The sequence below is a fragment of the Ipomoea triloba genome, chromosome 7 (genome assembly GCF_003576645.1).
Source record: "Ipomoea triloba cultivar NCNSP0323 chromosome 7, ASM357664v1".
In the NCBI taxonomy this organism is placed as follows: domain Eukaryota; kingdom Viridiplantae; phylum Streptophyta; class Magnoliopsida; order Solanales; family Convolvulaceae; genus Ipomoea; species Ipomoea triloba.
In genome coordinates this window covers 1,544,630-1,567,407 of record NC_044922.1, presented here as the reverse complement: position 1 = coordinate 1,567,407, position 22,778 = coordinate 1,544,630, and the positions used below count along the sequence as shown (strand labels likewise).

General features: G+C 30.2%; 2 protein-coding genes across 6 annotated transcripts in view; both read left to right on the top strand.

Annotated features, from left to right (window-relative positions):
* Nucleotides 1-22,778, top strand: part of LOC116025060 (ETHYLENE INSENSITIVE 3-like 3 protein) — a 44,957-nt gene that overhangs the window by 1,135 nt on the left and 21,044 nt on the right. The gene's annotated exons all lie outside the window — the stretch shown is intronic.
* On the top strand, nucleotides 4,032-12,424 carry LOC116025059 (TMV resistance protein N-like). 5 transcript variants are annotated; one of them, XM_031266128.1, is made up of 10 exons: nucleotides 4,032-4,628; nucleotides 4,995-6,075; nucleotides 6,372-6,390; nucleotides 6,589-6,662; nucleotides 6,759-8,308; nucleotides 8,540-8,577; nucleotides 8,971-9,883; nucleotides 10,011-10,039; nucleotides 10,901-11,017; nucleotides 12,151-12,424. In XM_031266128.1, exons 1-10 carry the CDS (start codon nucleotides 4,114-4,116, stop codon nucleotides 12,252-12,254), a joined length of 4,440 nt encoding a protein of 1,479 aa, XP_031121988.1. In that variant the 5' UTR covers nucleotides 4,032-4,113; the 3' UTR covers nucleotides 12,255-12,424. The 5 variants fall into 5 exon arrangements, with proteins under 5 accessions (XP_031121988.1, XP_031121986.1, XP_031121984.1 ...); XM_031266126.1 differs by having other exon boundaries at nucleotides 6,372-6,501; XM_031266124.1 differs by having other exon boundaries at nucleotides 6,372-6,662; nucleotides 10,919-11,017.

The window sequence follows — 22,778 nt, the reverse complement described above, 5'->3', positions numbered from 1 at the left end:
GTTTGTTTAAAGTTCAAACTATCATTTGGTTACTTACAATGATGTGCTTGTTGGTTTCTTCAAGAGTGGAAATGAAAACGGATACTGGTTGGATAACTGTTGCATGCATATTATATAGCTTATTCGATTTAACTCATCATGATATTAGACTATTTTCCTAGCATCTATATTTAGTAGATGTGAATGGTTCTGTGAAACTTGCAGATTTTGGGTTGGCAGAGGCTGGTAATTTTTTGCACCATATACTTCTTAAGTTTGTTTCCAGTACAGTGTATGATAGTTTGATTTCATGACTTTTATCAGGCTGGTAACAAAACTGAATGAAATCAAATCTTGTAGGGGAACGCCATTCTGGATTACATCAGAGGATTGTCTTTTTCTTTGAAAATATACTTAGCTTTAATTTCTCCATTAGAAGTATTTGCAAGCTAATTGTTTTGTACGGAGTATATATTAACAGGTTTGTGTGAAAATTTTTATGAGAAAAATAGTGATGCTTGTGTACTACGGGGGAATTTGTTACTTCATAAACTGAAATTTCATATCTTGAGTTAAACCTATCAAAACAGGCATAACACAAGTTACTTGTACCAAAATTCAGGTTATTTACGAAAATATCACTGCATCGTTTTTTAAAATTACATATAATCCGTTAATTTGGACACTTGGATGACTACCAAACTAATAATGTTTACTATTTGTCTCTTTTTTTTTTCAATAACAAACACATTTTATTATAGTTAATATATGTTGTACAATGATTTTTTTTTACAGCACTAAATGTTAATTTTTATTTAAAAGGTTATTTTATTATTCTTAATTTGAAAAAATATTTTAATATTCTTAAAAAATTCTTTTATAATTTTTAAATTACCAAAAAAAAAAATTTGTCCCATCGGATACATTAATTACATCTCTTTCACGTCCCCCTGCACTATTTTCTTTGCAAGACTCAGTCTAAAATGTCTGCAGAGTATTAGTTGAGCCATTCCTTTCCACAATTGAATGCTCTGACCAACAAAAACAAACAATGCAATATCAATTTAGGGCTGAGCAGGATCCGACTAACCCGAAGAACGCATCCGATCCGAGAACCGACTCACCATTGTTTGGCTTTGACCGAATCCGAAATTGTTTACTTGATCCGATGAGGGACATGGGATGTTGCAGACAAGGGATATTGGCATCCGGTGTTCCGGTTAACACTCTCACATGATGATGGGAGTGGATTCGAGCCTCAGTGGAGGCAACTGTTGATTCATGTTTACTGTTTAGGCTTTCTTTATTAATAATATATTCATGTTTTCACAATCAAAGAATATATATAGTGGCTATAACCAATGAATTGCAATTAGGTGTTTTATGAAAAGGAATGAATTGATGAAATGACAAATATTTACTTATTATTATTATTATTATTATTATTATTATTATTACACAATGACATTTTAATCTTTATACTATTTATTTCTTTCTAGCTCATTCCCAATAATTCTTTTTTCCTATCAACAATGTAATTTAAATTCATATTTTATTACAACCTTATTTTTTTCTTATCAATTACAATTCATTTCCCTTCTTATTCCTTCCTTCTAACATGTAAAAATTTTATTCTCAGAAATGCTCTAATTATGTGGACTAAGTAATTGTGTTATAGCTGTCTCCACCGAATTCATTTTATGACTTTTACTTTTTACGAAGGAAACATTAATTATTCCATAGACTTTAAGCTGGGATGGGATTGAGACCCTCGGATCGAAACTGCTACGAAATTTCAAGGGTGGATTTGGATGACTTATTGTACTCTTAAAGTTGACTCCTTTATTTAATTAGTTTGTTTATAGAATAAAAATGCACTCATGTAGCGTGTGATCCGCTCTTATTAATTTAACTAGTTTTTCATGCGATGAGATAATGTCCAATGTTTATTTTTAAATAAGTATTTCAAAGTATATCAATGTAAAATTATTGTATAGGAGATGTCCATGCATATGTAATTGAATGTTGAATTTGTTTATTTAAATAGGTAATTCAAAGTTTATGAATGCAAGATAATATATGAGAGATTGATTATAATTGTCACTAAAATAAATGTTTGTAATTTTGTAAAAACGTTAATCTAAATACTTAGTCTAAAAATGTTAGTATAAATAAATATTACTCTTTCATTTGAATTTCTCTAAGTCTTTGTAATTCTCTTGATCTTGAAGAATGTAGTATATATGACTGATATCTTAGTTGTACTATGAACTCTTGATCTTGAAGAATGTAGTAAATATAATTAATTAATAAATTTGAAAGTAAGAAATCTTTGCATTGTAGAAAATATAGACAATATAACTAATGAAATTTTTTGATAATGAATTTTTTTTTGAATAAATGCATTGTAGACATCGAATTATAAATTAAAGAAATGCATATGTAATATTTTTTTGTTGTAACTACTAATTTATTTAATTTAATAAGGCGTAATAAAGTGGGGTACTTACTTTTGAATAATATACTCTACCATATATATTCGTAGTATATGTTCAACAATATGCCAACTTTGATTGGAATGAGGTTCGAACCTAAGACCTTTCTTATAAAAATTAATGGGTAAGTTAAAAAGTTAACGGAATATTAATGGAAAAGAGAATATTTAACGGAAAATTTAACGGATAATCATATAATTAAGAATAAATTAAGAAATCTCAAGGAAAAATATAAATTTAAACAATCTGAACCATCCATTTGATTTAATAATTTGACCGTCATTTTTTCTTTCCATTATAGGCCTAACTTTCTTTGATTCTTATTAGTATAGTATATTTTTTTTCTTTTTAGAGTAATCAGTTTTTTTTTTATTTCGCTTAAGAATAATTACATTATTTTTATAAAATAAAAATTTTGGGTTGAATTTTTAGACTAGTGGGGGTGAAGGTTTTTGATAATTTTTTCTCATGTGAATAACAATTTTTGGTGAGATCCACTGAGTTAGGAAAATAGAAGCTACTGTTACGCAACTGTGCTTGGGGTGCATTGTTGGGCAAATTATGCTATGGACCTGGGTCCATTCAGAATTTTAGTACTGAATATATAAAATTACATTATTCAATATTCACAATTTTTGAACTCTATATTTACACTTTTGTTATATAGATTCAAATTGTGTTATACTATTGAATATAGAGTTATGAAATTGTAGACATAAAATTCTGAAATTTATGAACATGGAGTTTTGAAATTGTGAACATAGTGTTATGTAATTGTGAATATAGAGTTCAAAAATTGTGAATGTAGAATTAAAAAATTGTGAATATATAGTTCTACAATTATGAATATAGAGTTCTAAAATTGTGAATATAGACCATGAGTAGGCATGATAAGTCCCAATATCTTTTCTTTTTTAAATAAGTTAAAATGTATAATAATTTTAAATTAAAATGTAATATTTTATAAATTTATAAAAAATATTAAAAAATAATTTATAATTAAAATATAATATTTTATAAATTTATAAAAAATAAGTTAAAATGTATAATAATAATTTTACACCAGACTTTTTTTTTTTTGAGTACAGACATTTTTTTTATTTACACAAAATTTGTCCTTATTAATTATTGCTACAACTTTTGTGACTAATTAAATATTAATTTTGTCAATGACTTTGCCGTGTTGTGGCATGTAGTGACTCCCCAAATGAAAAGAGATCAAGCCTAGTACTAAAAAAAATTAAATATTAATTTTACAATTCATTTATACTTGGTTTATAATTTATAGATTAAAAAATGTAATTTTCTCGCGCATATATACCATCCAAAAAAATTGTTCCTAAACAATTTCGTTCAACAATTTTGAGTCTTAATTAGGCAGCGGACAGTGATAGGAGTCCTATGTTTCTACGCGCTAATTGTTAGTTTTTGAGCTGGAGTGGCGCCCACCACCGAGAATTTAGGGGTTGACTACAAGACTTAAACAAAGAACCGAACTCCGGCCATTCTATGCGGTATTTTTATTCTTCTGATTTCTGAATCTTCATTCTAATTACTCCTCTGCTTTATGCTTCTGAGGAACCTATCCTATCAAATATAATTCCGCCCATATCTAATAAATAAATTTATGGCTTGATACATGGCTTCTACCTCTTCTTCTGTTACTGCTTCGCCATCACCAACTCAGGGATGGGCGTATGATGTTTTCTTGAGTTTTAGAGGTCCAGATACTCGTCACACTTTTATAGATTTCTTTTATGAGTCGTTAGAACGTAAAGGGATTCGCACTTTCAAAGATGACAATCGACTGGAAAAAGGAGACTGCATCTCCCCGAGTCTATTAAAAGCTATTAAAGAATCACAGTTTTTGATTGCAGTCTTCTCCAAAGGCTATGCATCATCAAAATGGTGTTTGGAAGAACTTGCAACAATGATGGAATGCCATGAAAAGTTCAAAAACCAAATTGTGGTGCCAATTTTCTACCACGTGGAGCCTTCAGATGTCCGGAATCAAAAAGGAAGTTTTGAAGATTCGTTCAAAGAATTGGTTGAAAAAATTGGCAAGGATGATGAGGAGAAGGTAAGAAGATGGAAGGTAGCCTTAAAAAAGGCTGGCGAACTCAAAGGGCATCATTTGATGAATGACTATAACGGGTTTGATTTCACCTTCCTATTCTCATATGATTCATCTTTAATATTTGCTCATTTGTTTTTTTGTGCTTACTTTTTACTTTTATTTTTAATTTATATGCAAGTAGTGGTTATAATTATTGCCTAGGTTTAAGAAAGAGAAATAAAAAAGTTGTTTTTTTCCCTCAATACCTACAGTATTTAATATTGAAAAGGAAAAGATAAAAGTAGTGTGAATATTTTTGTTAGTATAGACGACGTCCGTTATGGATTTTCATTAAGAAAACAACTGCAGCTTTTTTTGATGCATGAAAGGATGGAAATTAATTTTATATAGATGTCTCAATGCTATCAATGTTACAATTATTGATGTTAGTTCAATCTTGTCAGATTCGAAGCAACGTGTGCAGAAAAAGTTGCTGCCGACATAGATGCTAGATTGAATCATGCATCGCTAGCCTTTGAGAAGAACTTAGTGGGGTTGGAATCTAGAGTTAACAACATTATTAACTGGTTGAGATTGGCATCTGATGATGATGATGCTGATGCTCGGTTCATTGGCATTTGTGGTATGGGAGGTATTGGTAAGACAACAACTGCAAGGGTTGTTTTTAACAGATTTTCACACCAATTTTATGGAGCTTGTTTTCTTGCCGATGTTAGACAACATAATGCCATTGATGAATTGCAAAAGACCCTTTTAACAAAAATCCTAAAGGAAAAATCAGAAGTAGAAATAAGCAATGTGGATGAGGGAAAGGCGATGATAGTGAAGAGGCTTAAAGGGAAAAAGGTTTTGATTGTTCTTGATGATGTAGATGACCAGCTGAAACAATTAGATGAATTAGCTGGTGGTCGAGATTGGTTTGGTAGGGGTAGTAGAGTAATTATAACCACAAGAGATGCAGGAGTATTGCGTTCCCATGGAGTTGATGAAAAGTATATATACCACGTAGATACATTGGAAAAGCAGGAAGCTATTCAACTGTTTAGTTTGCATGCCTTTAAAAATGAATCTAAGACTGGCATGGAAGAACTCTGTGGATCAGTTGTGCGCTATTGTGAAGGTCTTCCATTAGCTCTTAAAGTGTTAGGCTCTCATCTTTGTGGAAAAAACGCTGTCAACCGGAAAACCATCTTGAAGAAACTCGAGGATGCTAACTCCCCCCACACCCCCAAAGATAAAATTCTTAAGGTGCTCAAGATCAGTTTTGATGGATTAGATCCCGAGAACAAAAATGTGTTTTTAGATATTACATGTTTTTTCAGAAAGTGGAGGGAAGAATATGTAAAAGGTGTGCTTGACAGTGATCTATGCGAGCTCATTGAAAAATCTCTTATATCAGTCCAAAATGGAAGAATTGAGATGCATGATAGAATCCAAGAAATGGGTCGGTATATTGCAAGCCAGGAGAAACCTTGGAGGTTATGGCAGCTTAAGGATGCTGTTAATGTGCTAAGCGGAAAAATGGTAAGGCAAATATAGAGTAAGAAGCTTTAGAAAAATTGTTAGTTGATTAAAATGATGGTTATGGATGCATATATATGGCCATATGAGTAACACTTTGTTTGAGACTGTCTCAAGGATTCGGGTCAGATCGATATAGAAATGTAGTATTCTTATTTTTCATATTCTTGTGCATATACAGAAACTTCCTAATTAAGAACTTGAAGAAGGTTCCTTTATCATATTCTTATTATTATGTATTGAATAATGCATTAAAAAGATTAAAGTGTGTACTGTTCTGTTCTGTTTTCTTCTTTCAGGATCATAAAGACATAGAAGGTATTAGCTGGTCTACATGCTTTAGTCATGTTAGTGGCTTGGGTCACCGTCCCGTTAAAATTAGTTTTAGAGAGATGATAAATTTGAAGATGTTCAAAGTTGATGGTTATGGTAATGATTTCCATGTCACGGATAATGATCTTCCTAACAGTTTGAGGTGGCTTCAAATTAAATACTATCGTTTCGCTTCATTACCAGAAAGCTTTGCGTCATCGGAGCTTGTTGGTCTTTCTTTGCAGCACAGTTCTTTGCAGAATTGGAAGATAACTCAGGTATATGATTCTAATCTGACTTGCTACATGGTGTGTGTGTTTTCGTCAAAGACTTTATATATACTTGTTCTATATATTCTCCATCTTTTCTTGCAGAAATTAGACAAATTGACCCTTTTGGATCTTAGCTGGTCCACGTCTTTGTTAGAAACCCCAGATTTTGATTGGATGCCAAATTTGAGGAAATTAAACCTCGGATGCTGCATGAATTTAAAAGTGGTCCACCCATCTATTGGAAATCTTAGCAAGCTTGTTTTATTGGATTTAAGTAGATGCAGTGATCTTGAGAGTCTTCCTAGCTTCAATCAAGTTTCATCTCTCAACTCTCTTGATCTTTGTGGATGCATAGAACTAAAGAATTTTCCAGAAATTAAGGAAAGAATGCCATATCTAGTGGAGTTGGAATTAAGAGAAGTTGGAATCATAGAACTCCATTCATCGATCCAACAATTGCAAGGCCTCACTAAGCTATATTTGGATGATTGTGAACATCTTGTATGTCTTTCTAACGGCTTCTGTGAGCTGAAAAATCTAGTGGAATTGACATTAAGAAAAGTTGGAATCATAGAACTCCCTTCATCGATCCAACAATTGCAAGGCCTCACTAAGCTATATTTGGATAAATGTGAACATCTTGTATGCCTTTCTAACGGCTTCTGTGAGCTGAAAAATCTAGTGGAATTGAAATTAAGAAAAGTTGGAATCATAGAACTCCCTTCGTCGATCCAACAATTGCAATGCCTCACTAAGCTATATTTGGATGATTGTGAACATCTTGTATGCCTTTCTAACGGCTTCTGTGAGCTGAAAAATCTCAAAGTTCTTATGATTAACAGTTGCACAAATCTAAAGTCTTTGCCAGAAAATCTCCAAAGCTTGAACTCGTTGGAATACTTGAATCTCAATAAAAGTTATTTTGATTCTTACCCTGAAAGTTTCAATCAACTCACTCGTCTTCAACACCTTGACATCAGAAATTGTGAAAACTTTAGAAAGCTCCCAAAACTCCCAGAAACTATCTGCCAACTATATGCAGATTCTTGTTTTTCCTATAGAAGAGACATAGATGAGTTAGTAGACTTCCCGGAATTACAATCAGTAGCATTCTCTTCCTCTTCGAAAAGGTCATGGTATGATTTTGCTGAGATGTGTATTCATTTTCCATCTCGTAGAAAGACTCATTTCAGTGTTACCTATCCAATCTACTTTCGTTATTCCAAAGATATCGATATCTTGAGAATATTCCAATATCGATGCTATTATTCAAATGGTATCGCCATTGATCTCAATCCCGGCTGGAATTGTCAAAGCTTTGTGGGATTTGCGGTATGTTTCCTTGCAGAATCAGAAGATGATACATTGGAATTACACTCCTACAGAGACATTGTTGATGTTGAGCATTGCACAATCATAGTCAAATTGTCATGCAAAGATAATAAAAATGAAGCTCTCCAAAGAAAATGTGTCATTGTCAAATCAACAGACGACTACGAAGAAGACAGCCTATGGTTTGCCTACATACCATTTAGTGGTTTGTGGCCTGCAAAATCTAATAGTGTAACCCCAAATGATTTTTCAAGATTTGAGGTGAACTTTATGGATTTGGAAGGGATTGCACATTGGGGTTGTAGTTTGTTATATGAAAGGTAAACATATTGATTTCGGTTCCTCTTTATTTACCTTCTTTCTTCAACTTTTTAATTCTCTCTACTACATATGTTACTTTAATAGTAGCTATAACTTTCCAATTTCTTTTAGTTCTCTTTTATTTAGGCCAATGAATTTGTATTTTCTAAGATAAGTATTAACTTGTACTTTTTTTAATTTTTGAATAAATAAACACAACATTTATGCATATTGCATTTACTTTTTTCCAGGAGGAAAAGACCAACAAGTTGGGATGATAGTTGTAAAGGTACTCAGCTCATACTTTGCTCCTTTAATTTGTAATATTATATTATATGATCGTACTACTACTATATTATAGATATTTTATACTCTTACCCTTTTAGATGGATATTTGGTTCAAATTAGAATATTCTCAGTATAAGTCTATAAGATATCTATGGTAATATGAGTACTTGAGCATGTATAATTATATATATTGCACAATTTTACTCGGTTCAAGTAACTAATTGTGTCATAATCTTCACTTTTCCATTTAAAATACACATATACATGAGTATGTGTACTTTTTATTTCTTTGTTTATAAATTTATTAATGTGGAATTGTATATAAATATATTGATCTATATATTAATTAGGACATTGAACAAAAACTACCAAAAAAATGTGTCTTTGATATCAGGAAGTACGACTGATATTGGACCCTTGGGCATGTTGGAATACTTGAATCTCAGTGGAAAGAAATTTGAACATTTACCTGAAGACATCAGCCTACTCTGTCGTCTTCAATACCTTGACATCAGTGGTTGTAGAAGACTTAGAAGAGAGCTACCAAAACTCCCACCTACTATAAAGGAACTTTATGCAACTTCTTATTTGGCTTCAGAAAGCAACATAGTTGAGTTAGCAACCAAGTATTCAAAATTATATTCTGTCTCATTCTATCGACCTATTTATCCTAATCTTTGCCCACCCTCTTTAGTACCTGGGGAGTTGGCTAAGAAGTTTATTCCTATCACACGGCCTTTTCTAAATAGAAACACTCCTTTTGCTGTCACCTATCTTCTTGACTCTTACACTGATTATAAAATCAGTAGATGCTTCAAATATCCTCACCATGATCCACACCATGATCCTCACAAGATCTTCGTTTCTCTCGATCCCTCCTGGTATAGTCATAACTTTGTGGGGTTCGTTGTATGTTTTGTGATTCCAAGAAAAGTGAGATGGGAGTCACAACCAAACATTCGCCCTTTTATGCATTGTGAGCTCATAACCAAACTTACACACAAAGATAATGGTAGTGAGCGTCCACTCCAAACCGAATGTGTGATTGGCAGACTAATTGATGAGGAATTCAATTACCCTGGTGATATTGTATGCTTTGTGTACATACCATTTAGTAGTCTATGGCCTAAATCTAAGGCTATCACGAATAGTATTAGCCCCAATCATTATTTGGTATTCGAGGCAACAATTCAAGTTGATTCAGAAATTTCAAGTGACTGGAGCTGGTATCGAAAGAATAGAGGCTGGAGTTGCGACTTGTTATATACATATGATAAATCATTAACTGAAGCAATACGGCAGAAAAGGTAAACATATTGGGCTTAAAAATTACAGTATCATTTATCACTTAAACTTCTGATTTGTTTTCAAGTTTTTATAAATGCCATATATACTCTTTTACATTCAATATTTTTGTGCTTCTGCTCTTTACAGGGAATCTGGGTCTACTGAGGGTGATTTAGGTACTCATACTTCACCTAAACTTTATTTTATCATACATATTATTCTAAATTATATCACATATATATATTCTTAATATTTTGTATGAACACCTATCCAAACAGCAAAAGCAAAACTATCTAACAAAATCGACACATATTATTCTAAATTATATCACATACATTCTTATATTCTTATATTCTTAATATTTTGTACGAACACCTATCCAAACAGCAAAAGCAAAACTATCTAACAAAATTGACTTTGACAATGCTAATAACAAGTTTAACCATATGTATCTGTCTGCACTGGAGTTTGAAACTGTGACCTTCCATTTGAGAGTCACAGTTATAACTCTTTGCACTTCTTTTCCCAAAGCGCCTATTTTACATTACGAGGTGGCTTAACACCATTAAGCGTTTCATAAAAAATGCTCTTAGGAATAGGTTGTCACTTGACCACAAGGCTTTGATTTTTTAATTTAACATTCTTATATTATAACAAGAAAGCAGCCAACGACCTTGTGGTCTAGTGGCACCCGGTGTCCCGCCTTAGTGGAGGCAACTGTTGACTCTTTGTACTTCAGTAGGTTGAGAAAGTAGCTATGAACAGATACTACATTGTAACAGAGTCAGTAATACTCAAAAAAAAGAAAAACAAGAAAGCAAGTAAATCGCCATTCTCAAAGAGAATTAGATTACACTATTGTTAATTTGTTATGTTTTATGATTTTGAGACGGCATTTTCAATACTTAATAAAGTCATATCATTTATTGTCTAATTAACTACTTTCCAATTCAACTTTAAAGTCACTATTCACAACGTAATATCCAATAGAGAGGAAAATAATAGGAACACATGTTAAACATTTTACTAAATAATAGGCATAGGATCTAAAACAGAGGGAGGTGAAGAGGAAGGGGAAGAGGAAGATGGCAGATCAAAACATACAGAAGATAGTGGTGGAGATGATGCAATTGCACAAGACAATAGTAATTCAGGTACTTTATTCTATACTATATTATTCGGTATGGATATATACCCTTTAATATTTTATACAAACACATATACCATGCAATAAAATATCACTGTAAATAAAAAATTATTAGGGAATAACATTTTTTTAAATAAAAAGTAAGGCTAAATGATATTACACTATTCTATTGTATACATACATTTAAATATACAAACATGCATTGATGCATACACGCACTTGTATGTATGTATGGATTTTCTTTTGAATGGACTAAACTATACTGTTTCTGGTCTGCAAAAAAAAGTAACATATATCAAAGAAATTTATTAATGAAAAAAATTTAAAACCAAATGTGAGTCAAATGATATGACAATTGTTCAAACCTTTGAAATTCAAAAACATCTTAATACATAACACATTAGATGCTAAGGAGTATTATATACATACATTTATACATACAAACATATATATATATATATATATATATATATATATATATGCACAAGTGAACGTGTGGTCAAATGGCATGTAGTGGCTCTCTCAAATGGGGATCATGAGGTATTAACTCTTAGAATAATTGAACACACACACATGTATGAATTAATTAATTTTCTTTTGGATAGAATAAACTAACATTTTTCTTAGCCTATTAAACAAAAAAAAAAAAAGATTTATTAAAGAAAAAAATAAAAAATTTAATATTTTGTGACAATTATATCTAAATATTTAAAATTTGACGATTTAATATTAAATTTCTTTTTTTTTTTTGTTCAATAAGATTCAATAGATCAATGGTTCAATTACTGGTTATATATACGCTCATTTAATATGAATTAATTAAAAAAATAAGTTCAAAATGATAAATATCACTCTATAAAATGATATAAGCTAAATACACTCGACTTTGACAATGCTAATAACACGTCCAATAATATCAAACCATTTTTAATTATTTTTCCTTTCTACGTTTAGTTTCTCGAGGGTTTTAAATTTTTTTATGTTAAGAAAAATAGTAAACTGTGATTTTCAAAAGAACAACAAATTACACATTTTATGGTCTAATTATGATTTTGAGACCGCATTTTGTATGTGTGTATACATTTTGACCAACTAAACTATAATTTTTTTTTCTTCAAAATATTGAATATATCTTAAAAGGGAAAGAAGGTGAAGATGAGGAAATGGGTGATGAAGAAGGTAGCCACCAATTGGAGCAAAGAAAGAAGGCCCGTCTCGATAAGGGCAAGGCTCCGATAATTTAATTTTTCTTTCATTCAAAAAGAATTTTCAAATTTTCTCTTCTTGATTATTTGTGCTTGAAGATTTGAATTGAATGTGTCTATGGATATTTGATGATTGATATGCTTAGCCAAATTACTTTTTCTTGAATTCATAACTCCATTAAAATTTTATACGTGAAAGACTTTATATATTTAAAGTGCTCGATAAATGATGGGATGTCTTAAAGTTTTAACTTGATTTCATCATACAAGTTGAACTATATGGGATTTGCTATTTATTGCCATCTTCCTTCAAAACCTCACATATGGGAATGGGACTGGCGCCGGATGTCACAACTCTCTGAACTAGTGGATGATCATAGCTGCGAGATTGAAAATGAAATTATTTAGAAACCGTCCCCAAAAGGTGATTTTACTCTAGCAACGGCATATGACCTAATTAGGTGATATCATGAGATGAATCTCAAGTAATCAGAAAGTGATATGAGAAAAATTTGAAAAGAGTCAAACAAGTGCTCTGTGAGAGGTCTAAGATGTAAGGTTTTACGTACACTAATAAAAGTATGAGGGATGAAATTAAAGGTTAATTTGATCACAGTCATATTTTCCTGTGTTATCATCAGTAAACAATACTTGAGAATATATGTTTAGATAAAGTTTTCAATTGCACAACTTAATAGTGAAATTCTTGGCAAAGCAACCCGAGATTTCTCTTGTGTCTCATAAGTCTTAATCGGCTATCCCCATTACTTGTAAACGGAAATTAAAGACTTATATGAAACTAAGGAAAGTGAGTACACGCTTGAAGATCTCAAATGATCCAGTTTGTTCCCTTATTTTCTTCTTTATTTTTTGTTATATCTTAAAAATATTACAGATTACAAGCATTTTTCCAATATTTAATTTTTGGTAGACATGTTGAAGTGAAATAAATCAATAAATACTATGGCTCTGTTTGGTAAATGGTTGTTAACTGATAGATGTTACCTGATTGGGTTAGATAGTATAATTAGTTGATAACATTAGCTGATTATAAAAATGTGTTTGTTAAATTAGCTGTTAGCTGATATATGTTTGGTATAATTTCATTTCTCAAAAAGTTAATTGAAAATTTTCTTTAAGCAACTTTTTAAATATTAGCATTTTTAGAATTAGAAATTACAAAAACCTAACCCAATAGGGTAGCTCAAGTGGCAAGTGAGCTTTTTTTGTGGGGAAGGATTTTGGGAAAACCTGTGTTCAATTCTCAGGAGTGATGATTCCTCAAGACCCTGTGAATTTAATTGAAGAGTTAACTATTTTTCCAAACATGATCCATGATTATTTAAGGTATAGCCGTGTCTCGATCAAGTGATAGTCAAGGTACATTTTGTTATCAAGCCATTGAATTGCTTTTGAGTTTATTTTCTATAGCTTTGCATAGTCATAACGAGAATTAGATCACTAAAAACGATTGTCGAATAAATAGTGAGAACGCAGCACCATTTATATTAGTGTCGAGATAATATTCATAAAAAATCATCAATTTCTGGCTATCTAATGCATACTTTCAAATAATTTTTTTTAAAACAAATATTGAGTACCTATTAAAGTAATTTTCTTTGATAACTCTTGGTTTTAATAGATTTTTATTTATTTATTTTGCATTTTTTTTTGTGTGTGTTTGATTTACATATTTGCGTGTGAAATTACACTATAGCAAATTGAACAGTACTACAGTAGGGTGGTAGGGTTTTCCTCCCCGCCGACCAGTTTCGCCAGATGGTGCATGCACCCATCCCACCACATGCATTGAACGCCATACACAATTCTTTTATAAACAAAAAAAAAAAAAAAAAAAAAAAAAAAAAAAACCTAGAGCCACTGCTCGATAATGTAGAGTGTGTTGTAAGTTCACTCGTGTAATAATTTACAAAATTATACATAAGAGAATTTACATTAAGAAGATTCTGTGTAATAGGTTTGATCGATATAGAATTTGTAAGAATCAAACTTATGACTTTTTTATACAACAATCATACTCCATCCGTTCAACCACCATCCATTTCAATGCATTAATGCATATGTATCGGCATTTGGAGGTTTATAACACATATCATGATTTATCTCTTTCACCCAGTCTCTATGATATGAGCGATAAAAGGTCTATAAATTTTGAGTTCAAATTTAAATAAAATATAAATTACTTGTGCGCAGTGAGCAAAGGTCTAGCCTCTGTGTTCACTTAAGTTACCATGATTTATACAATCTCCCAATATTTTGTCAGGCCGGGGAGACCCTTGGGGTTGGAGATTCAACTTTTGGGAGGAATAAAACATAAATTACCAAAAAATTTCTTACCAAATTTAATTTATTCCCACAAGTTTAAATTGCTCCGTGAAAACATTCAATACTTCTTATTCATGTGAAACTGATTTCTTGCAAAACTCAATCTAATAGAAGCATCTTTAATTTCTCCAAAAAAAAAAAAAAAAAAAAGCATCTTTAATGTATATGACCCACTCTCACATGCGGAGTAATTATGTGAGATGTTTCTCTCCACAGAATTCACTTTATATACTTTTCTATGAAGAAAATTAAAAAATCAATTATAAGATCATCGACGAAGGACTCCCTTCAGATCTTGGACGATGTTTGATCTCATTGGAATATTTGAATCTTACGGGAAGCGATTTTTGTTATTTACCTGAAAGTTTCAGTCAACTCCCTCACTTTCAATACCTTGACATCAGAAATTGTAGAAAACTTACAAAGCTCCCAAAACTCCCAGAAACTACAAGAGAACTATATGCAGATACTCGTTTTGCCTCTAGCAGATACATAAAAGAGTTAGCAGAGTATCCGGAATTGCATTCAGTCGCATTCTGTTATGGATATGCCCGGCGAGCGTATCTTTTAGCTAAGGTGTTTATTCATTTTCCATTTCATAGAAAGACTACTTTCAGTGTTAACTATCCACTCTGTTCACGAAAGAAAAGGACTCCTCACTATAACGCCAATATCTTGAGATTATTCCAATATCGACGCTATCAGTCAAATGGCATCTCCATTGATCTCAATCACTCTTGGTATTGTGAAAGCTTTGTGGGATTTGCTGTATATTTCTTCTCTTTTGAATTTGATATGTGGGGACCACACTCCGTATGCAAAGAGCTTAAGTGGGTTAAACATTGCACAATCATAGTCAAATTGTCACACAAAGAAAATGGAAATGAAGTTCTCCAAAGAAACTGTGTGATTGTCAATTCAGAGGGTTTAGTAGCACACATGTGCTTTGCCTACATACCATTTAGTAGTTTGTGGCCTGCAGAATCTAATACTAATACAAATAGTGTAACCCCAAATGATTTTTCAAGATTTGAGGTGGAATTTATGAATTTGGAAGTGACCGCAGATTGGGGTTGTAGTTTGTTATATACAAGGTAAATATATTAATTTCAGTTTATCCATCCCCCGTCATTTACCATCTTTCTTGAACTTTTTTATACTCTTTACCTATGGTACTTTAGTTGTAGTAGTTAACTTTAATTTCCAATTCGTTTTAGTTTACTCTTTTATTTAAGTCAATGAATTCATATCAAGCATACGTATTTATTGTCTAAGGAAAGTATTTAATTCTGCTGTTTAATTATTGAATTAATAAAAACAATTGTTTATGCATAGTGCTTTAACTTGTCTTTTACTTCTTTTCTTTTTCAGGAAGAAAAGATTAGTAGGTTGGGATGACAATTGTTCAGGTACTCATACTATGCTTCTTTGTACTATTACTATTTATAATGTATGTGCGCATTGCGCAATAAATAAGTAAATACTTAGTACAATTTTTATGTATCAAATTTAATTAAGATAAAATAAGAATTATTATTTTTAATATAATCAAAATTAGTATTTTCAACTTGTAATAAAAGTAGTAGTAAATATGAGTATTTTTGTAGATAATCAACCAATTACAGAATTCAGCTTTAAAATCATTGTTCACAATGTAATATCCAATAGAGAAAAAAATAATGGAAACATATTAAATATTTTATTAAATAATATGCCTATATAGGCACTAAAAGTTATGAGGAAGAGGAAGAGGAAGAGGAAGAGGAAGAGGAAGAAGAAGAAGATGATGATGATGATGATGATGAAGATGAAGATAAAGAGGAAGATGGCATATCACAACATGCAAAAGGTAATGGTGGAAATGATGCTATGGCAGAAGACAGTGATCGAGGTACTTTATTCCACACTATATTATTAGGGATATATATTCTTTAATATTTTATACAAACACATATCCCATACAACAAAGTATCAAGGTAAATAAAATTATTATGGAATAACATTTTTTAATATAAAAAAACTAAATGATATTACACTATATATTCTATTATGTGCATACATTTAAATATACAAAAATACATTGATGCATATACAATTTAATATTGCAATTATGTTTTTCTAATACTTTAAAGCTGTTCAAAATAGTTGTACTTTTAACTTATTAGGACTCTACATAATAGAGTCATACTATAAGTCTCAGTCCTAGTTTACTTATGATTCTCAGTCCTAGTTTACTTATGATTCTCTTGTATATATACTCTTGTATTCCTACAGTTATATTTTGTGAACTCTAATACAAACATAATTGTTCTCATCTAACTAGTGTAATTAAATTGTAAGGAAATTAAAATAAAAACACCATATAAATTGTATTTGAAAAATTAAATGAGTATACAATTATACAAGCTAGTTCAATTCTATGTTTTGAAAAACCATATCTTACTAATTAAAAACTAAAATAGATGTAAAATATTTTCTATGAAATCTTATTAATCAAAATCTAGCTTACTTTATTACTATAGAAAAAAAAAAGCTTTTTGTATTAAAAATTAATTTTGTTAATCATTTTTATTACTAATTCAAAACTTTGTTAATTTTCTAATTATGCATTTTTATATTTAATAACTAGTAACTCATTTGTCATTCAAGGCATGAAAGCTTCTTACCAATTAGACGAATATAATGTATATATGATTGTCATTATAAATATATGATATAACAAAATAAAAGGCAAATTCGAAAAAAAGTGAGTTACTAAGAAGTTAAAATAAATAAAATTTAAATTGTATATCATAGAAAGGGAGAATAGCACTACTTTATTAAAATTTAAATTAAAATTCTAAATAATTTTAAAAATATATCAACCTTTCGTCCGTCTCTTAACCAATTACACAATTCAACTTTAAAATCACTGTTCACAGGGTAATATCCAACAAAGAAAAAATATAATAATGGGAACATATTAAATATTTTACTCCGTATTAAATAATATGCATAGGCTCTAAAAGTTATGAGGAAGAGGAAGATGAATGGGAAGAGAAAGATGAAGATGAAGATAGAAAGGAAGATGACAGATCACAACATGCAAAAGATAATGGTGGAAATGATGCAATCTGGGATGAAACCAATGTGGGGGCAGTTGCCAGCCCTCCCCCCGCCCCCGCCCTCGCCCCTTTATATACATGTATGTATGTGTGTGTATATATATATATATATATATAGCATTAAATTTTATATAAAACTTATATTTATGTTCAAATTGCTAATAGTTTGAGAATTTTAGTTGGTTGAACTATAAATTTGATATTAAAAACTTATGTCACAGGTTTAAATCTCGTTAGCAACATTTGTCCTTATATTTTCTTATTTATTTTATCTCTTCCATACCTTCACAAGATAAATTAAATATATTTTAATTTACTTTTTATGAATCATTTAATTAATGTAATATATAAATTTATATTATACTTCATTGTATTCGATTTAATTTAGAAAAATTTAAAGTCGATCTAACAAAAAGAAATTAAAATTAAAAAGTATTTATGAATATAGTGTCATTCAAATTATTTTATGTAATTGATTATGTTTCATATTTTGTCATAAATATTTTTACATTTTCACCCCACTCAAGTATATATTTGACTTCGACTCTAAATATCATGTAATCTATCAAAAACATTATATTGTATTTTATAATGTATTTTGTATTTTAACCTTATTATGATTGTTTAATATTTTGTTATTGACATTTTTAACATCATTTAAACTTTGTCCCAACTCAGATGATTTTTGGGATCCGTTCGTGGATGCAATGGCAGAAGATAGTGATCCAGGTACTTTATTCCATAGTATATTATTAGGGATATATATTCTTTAATATTTTATACACACACATATCTCATACAACAAAGTATCAAGGTAAATAAAAATTATTACGGAATAACATTTTAAATATAAAAAATACTAAATGATATTACTATATATTCTATTATATGCATGCATTTAAATATACAAAGGTACATTGATGCATACACACATGTATGAATTTTCTTTTAAATGGACTAAACTATAATTTTTCTTGGTGGCAAAAAAGGTAAATAAAATATCAAAGAAATTTATTGGTAAAAAAATTGAAGCCTTTAAATTAAATGTGATAAGTTGAATGTTATGACAATTCTTTAAACCTTTGAAATCCAATAATTAATATCAAACTTTGTATTTTGTGGCAACAATATTGTATTATACTATTTGACTTTAAAAATTTAAACTTGACTCTACTTGATATTGCTTAGTTGGAATATACATTATTAGAAAAAGGGTCAAATACACCCTCAAACTTTGGGTAAGAAGTCAATTAGGCCCTTGAACATTTGAAAATTGCAATTAATTAAATTCACAAACATGTTTTTTTGGAGCAATGAATCCCACCAACCTGTTGGTAACCTATAATTGCAGGTCAATTAGGGTTCCGGCCAACTCCGGAGAACATCTGGCAAACATCCAACTTAATTTCAGCATGTTAGGTCAAATACCAGCGACTGGCGATTGGACGGTCAGTCGCGGTTTGCCGGAGAAAGTGACCAACTTGGTTGCCTTCTCCAGCAATGGAGAAGGCGACCAACCTATTTGCCTTCTCTAGTGCAGGATAAGGTGACCAAGTTGGTCGCCTTCTCTAGTAGCCAGAGAAGGCAACTAGTTGGTCGCCTTCTCTAGCAGATCGCGACCGACGACCGTTGCCAAAATTTGGTTGGATGTTTGCCAGTGTTGGCCGAAACCCTAGTTGACCTGCAATTACAGGTCACCAATAGGTTAGTGTGTTTCATTGCTCCAAAATAACATGTTTGTGGATTATATTTAATTACAACTTTCAAAAGTTCAAGGGTCTAATTGACTTCTTACTTAATTGTGTGGTGCAAGTTGACTAGACCTATTAAGTAGTTTGGTTGAATTGAATAACTAGAAGTTGTCTGTTGTCATCAACCACTATGTCTATATAAAGCATGTATTGATGGGATACAGAATATACACTATATGGCAAATATAATTTAGGGTACAGAACAGAGGAATGCTTTGACTATGCATTCTACAATCCCTCGAGGTCAACATCGTATTGGGACTATGCCTTCTACAATCCCTCAAGGTCAACATCGTACTGCTATCCGCCTAACTTCTACAATCCCTCGAGGTCCAGATCGTACTGGTTTTCGCCTGACTTTGCCTATCCCTTTGATGATAATAGGAGTTCAACATCATTTCCGCTATTACAAGGTTAGATTTCTTGTTAAGATTTTGTTAAGTAAATATTAGACTCTATTTATATCTAATAATACACATAGGTATATATGTATGCATGAAATTTCTTTTGAATAGAATAAACTATAATTTTCGTTATCCTTATAAAGCAATCTAACATGTACTAATAAAAGGCTTAGAAGGAAAAAGAATATCAAATATTTTGTATTTTATGAAAATTATTCCTATTTAAAGAATATTTAAAATTTGACAATTTAATATCACATTTTAGTACATACATATAATACATTCTAATATTTTAAAAACGGTTCAAAATAGTTGTAGTTTTAACAATTGTAATTAAAGTGTAAGGAAAATAAAAAAACCCTATATAAATTATATTAAAATTTTTTAAATGAATACACAATAATTATACAAGCTAGTTCACTTCCATGTTTTGAAAAACCATATCCTACTAATTCAAAACTAAAATAGATGCAAAATAGTTTCTATTAAATCTAATTAATCAAAATCTAGCTTACTTTATTACAAATAGAAAAAAAAACTGAGTTTTAAAAATTAATTTTGTCAATCACTTTTATTAATAATTCAAAACTTTGTTAATTTTCTAATTATGTATTTTTATATTTAATAACTAGTAACTCATTTAGCATCCAAGGTATGAAAGCCTCTTGTCAATCAGATGAATATAATGTATTATTACCATTGTAAATATATGATATAAAAATATAAAAGGCAAATTTCAGAAAAAGTGAGCTACTAAGAAGTTAAGATAAATATAATTTAACTTGTATATCGTATTAAGCAAGATACCCTTACCAAAGTAAACAAAGGTAACTCTAATAGAAATGGAGAATAGCACTAATTTATTAAAATTCTAAATTTTTTAAAAAATATCTCAACCTCTCGTCTCTCAACTAATTACACTATTCAGCAAAGTCATTGTTCTCAACGTAATATCCAAGAGAGAAAAAATAATAATGGGAGCATGTCAAATATTTTATTAAATAATATGCATAGGCTCTAAAAGTGAGGAAGATGAAGACGAAAATAAAGAGGATGACGACAAATCACAACATACAAAAGGTAGTTGTGAAAATGATGCAATGACAGAAGACAATAATTCAGGTATTTTATTCCATACTATATTATATTAGGGATATATATTCTTTAATATTTTATACAAGCACATATTCCATACAACAAAATATCAAGGTAAATAAAATTTATTACAGAATACATTTTTAAATATATATAAAAAGACTAAATGATATTACACTGTATATTCAATTATATGCATACATTTAAATATACAAAGATACATTGATGCATACACACACATATATGAATTTTCATTTAAACGGACTAAATTATTATTTTTTTTGTCGGCGAAATAGGTAAGATATATCAAAGAAATTTATTAATGAAAAAATTCAAACCTTTAAATTAAATGTGATAATTAAGTTGAATGTTATGACAATTGTTTAAAACTTTTGAAATCTAATAATTAATATCAAACTTTGTATTTTGTGGCAACAATATTGTATTATACTATATATTTGACATTAAAAATATAAACTTGACACGTTGACCTGTTAAGACACGAAATATAGCGGGTCTTTAATGGGTCAACCCATTAACGACCTAGTTTCATGTCGTGTCCATAATTGGCAGGTCTAATGGTACTACATTCTTCTCTCTCCTTAATTAATGACTCAAATCTAACCTAGAGAAGAGAGAAGAAGCTAGTATCAGTACTACCACTACCTTCTTGGCTTCTCATCTCTTTTTCTCCCTCCTTCACGTATAATATGTGGGAGGGGGAAGATGAGAAATTAACAGCACGTTTGGTTCACGGAATGAATTTTGAGGTAATAGGAATGCTATTCCATAAGGAATGGAATAGGCAAGGAATAGAATAGGAATTGTATTCTATTGTTTGGTTCGCGGAAGGAATGGACTTTAGGAATTATATTACAGTGTTTGGTTGGTTTAAGGAATAGAAATGAAATATGTTTTAAAAGATAAAAATACCCTTATAAAATATGTAATAATAATAATAATAATAATAATAATAATAATAATAATAATAATAATAATAATAATAATAATAATAATAGTAATAATAAGGACATTCATGTTATTATTATTATTATTATTATTATTATTATTATTATTATGTAATAATAAAATAAAACTTATAATAATATTAATAACAATAATAAGAAAAAAGGAATAATAATAATAATATATAATACAAAACAAAATTATATATAAAATAATTTTTTTAAAACACAAATTAAAGTTTTTGATCCCACATTGATAACTCATGAAGAGGAGCTCATTTGAGCTCCTCTATATAAGAGAAGCATTGTTTCTCTTTTGAAATTAACAACAAGATGAGGAAGCTTTAAAAAGCAAAAACTCATTCATTTAAGGAGCCTTAATTGCTCTTAGTTACAATTTTTTTTTAAATAAAAAAAATGTATTATTATTATTATTAATTATTAATTACATTTTTAATATATAAATAAATATATATTTAAATAAACAAATATTATATATAAGAATTATAATATAATAAAAAGGGTATTTTTGGTACTATAGTATAAAAGCTATTCCCAACTACTTGGGAATAGCTAATACTAGGGGGTCCCCTAGGAATGGCTATTCCCCTTGCAAAGGGAATAGCTCATTCTCGGGAATGCTATTCCCAGGAATAGAATGACGAAACAAACAATGGAATAGGTCTATTCCCGGGAATGGTATAATACCATTCCCGACCTATTCCACGAACCAAACACGCCGTAAAAGTTGTGCTAGTTCTTTCTCCTCTCTTCATCACTTCCAACTTCTCAATCTCTTAATCTCATCTCCTTTCCCAAGCCTCTACTTAAATATTTAAATCATTATTTTTCTTTTCTACCCTCCACACCAAGAGGCAATGGTGGTTGGAGCGATAGC

What these genes read in the sequence shown, in the direction of transcription:
- LOC116025059 (XM_031266123.1), top strand. Translation starts at nt 4,114, where the DNA reads ATGGCTTCTACCTCTTCTTCTGTTACTGCTTCGCCATCACCAACTCAG. An exon ending in TGTAGTTTGTTATATGAAAG is followed by an intron (nt 8,309 to 8,539) that starts GTAAACATATTG and finishes ACTTTTTTCCAG; the next exon opens with GAGGAAAAGACCAACAAGTT. An exon ending in TTGGGATGATAGTTGTAAAG is followed by an intron (nt 8,578 to 8,970) that starts GTACTCAGCTCA and finishes CTTTGATATCAG; the next exon opens with GAAGTACGACTGATATTGGA.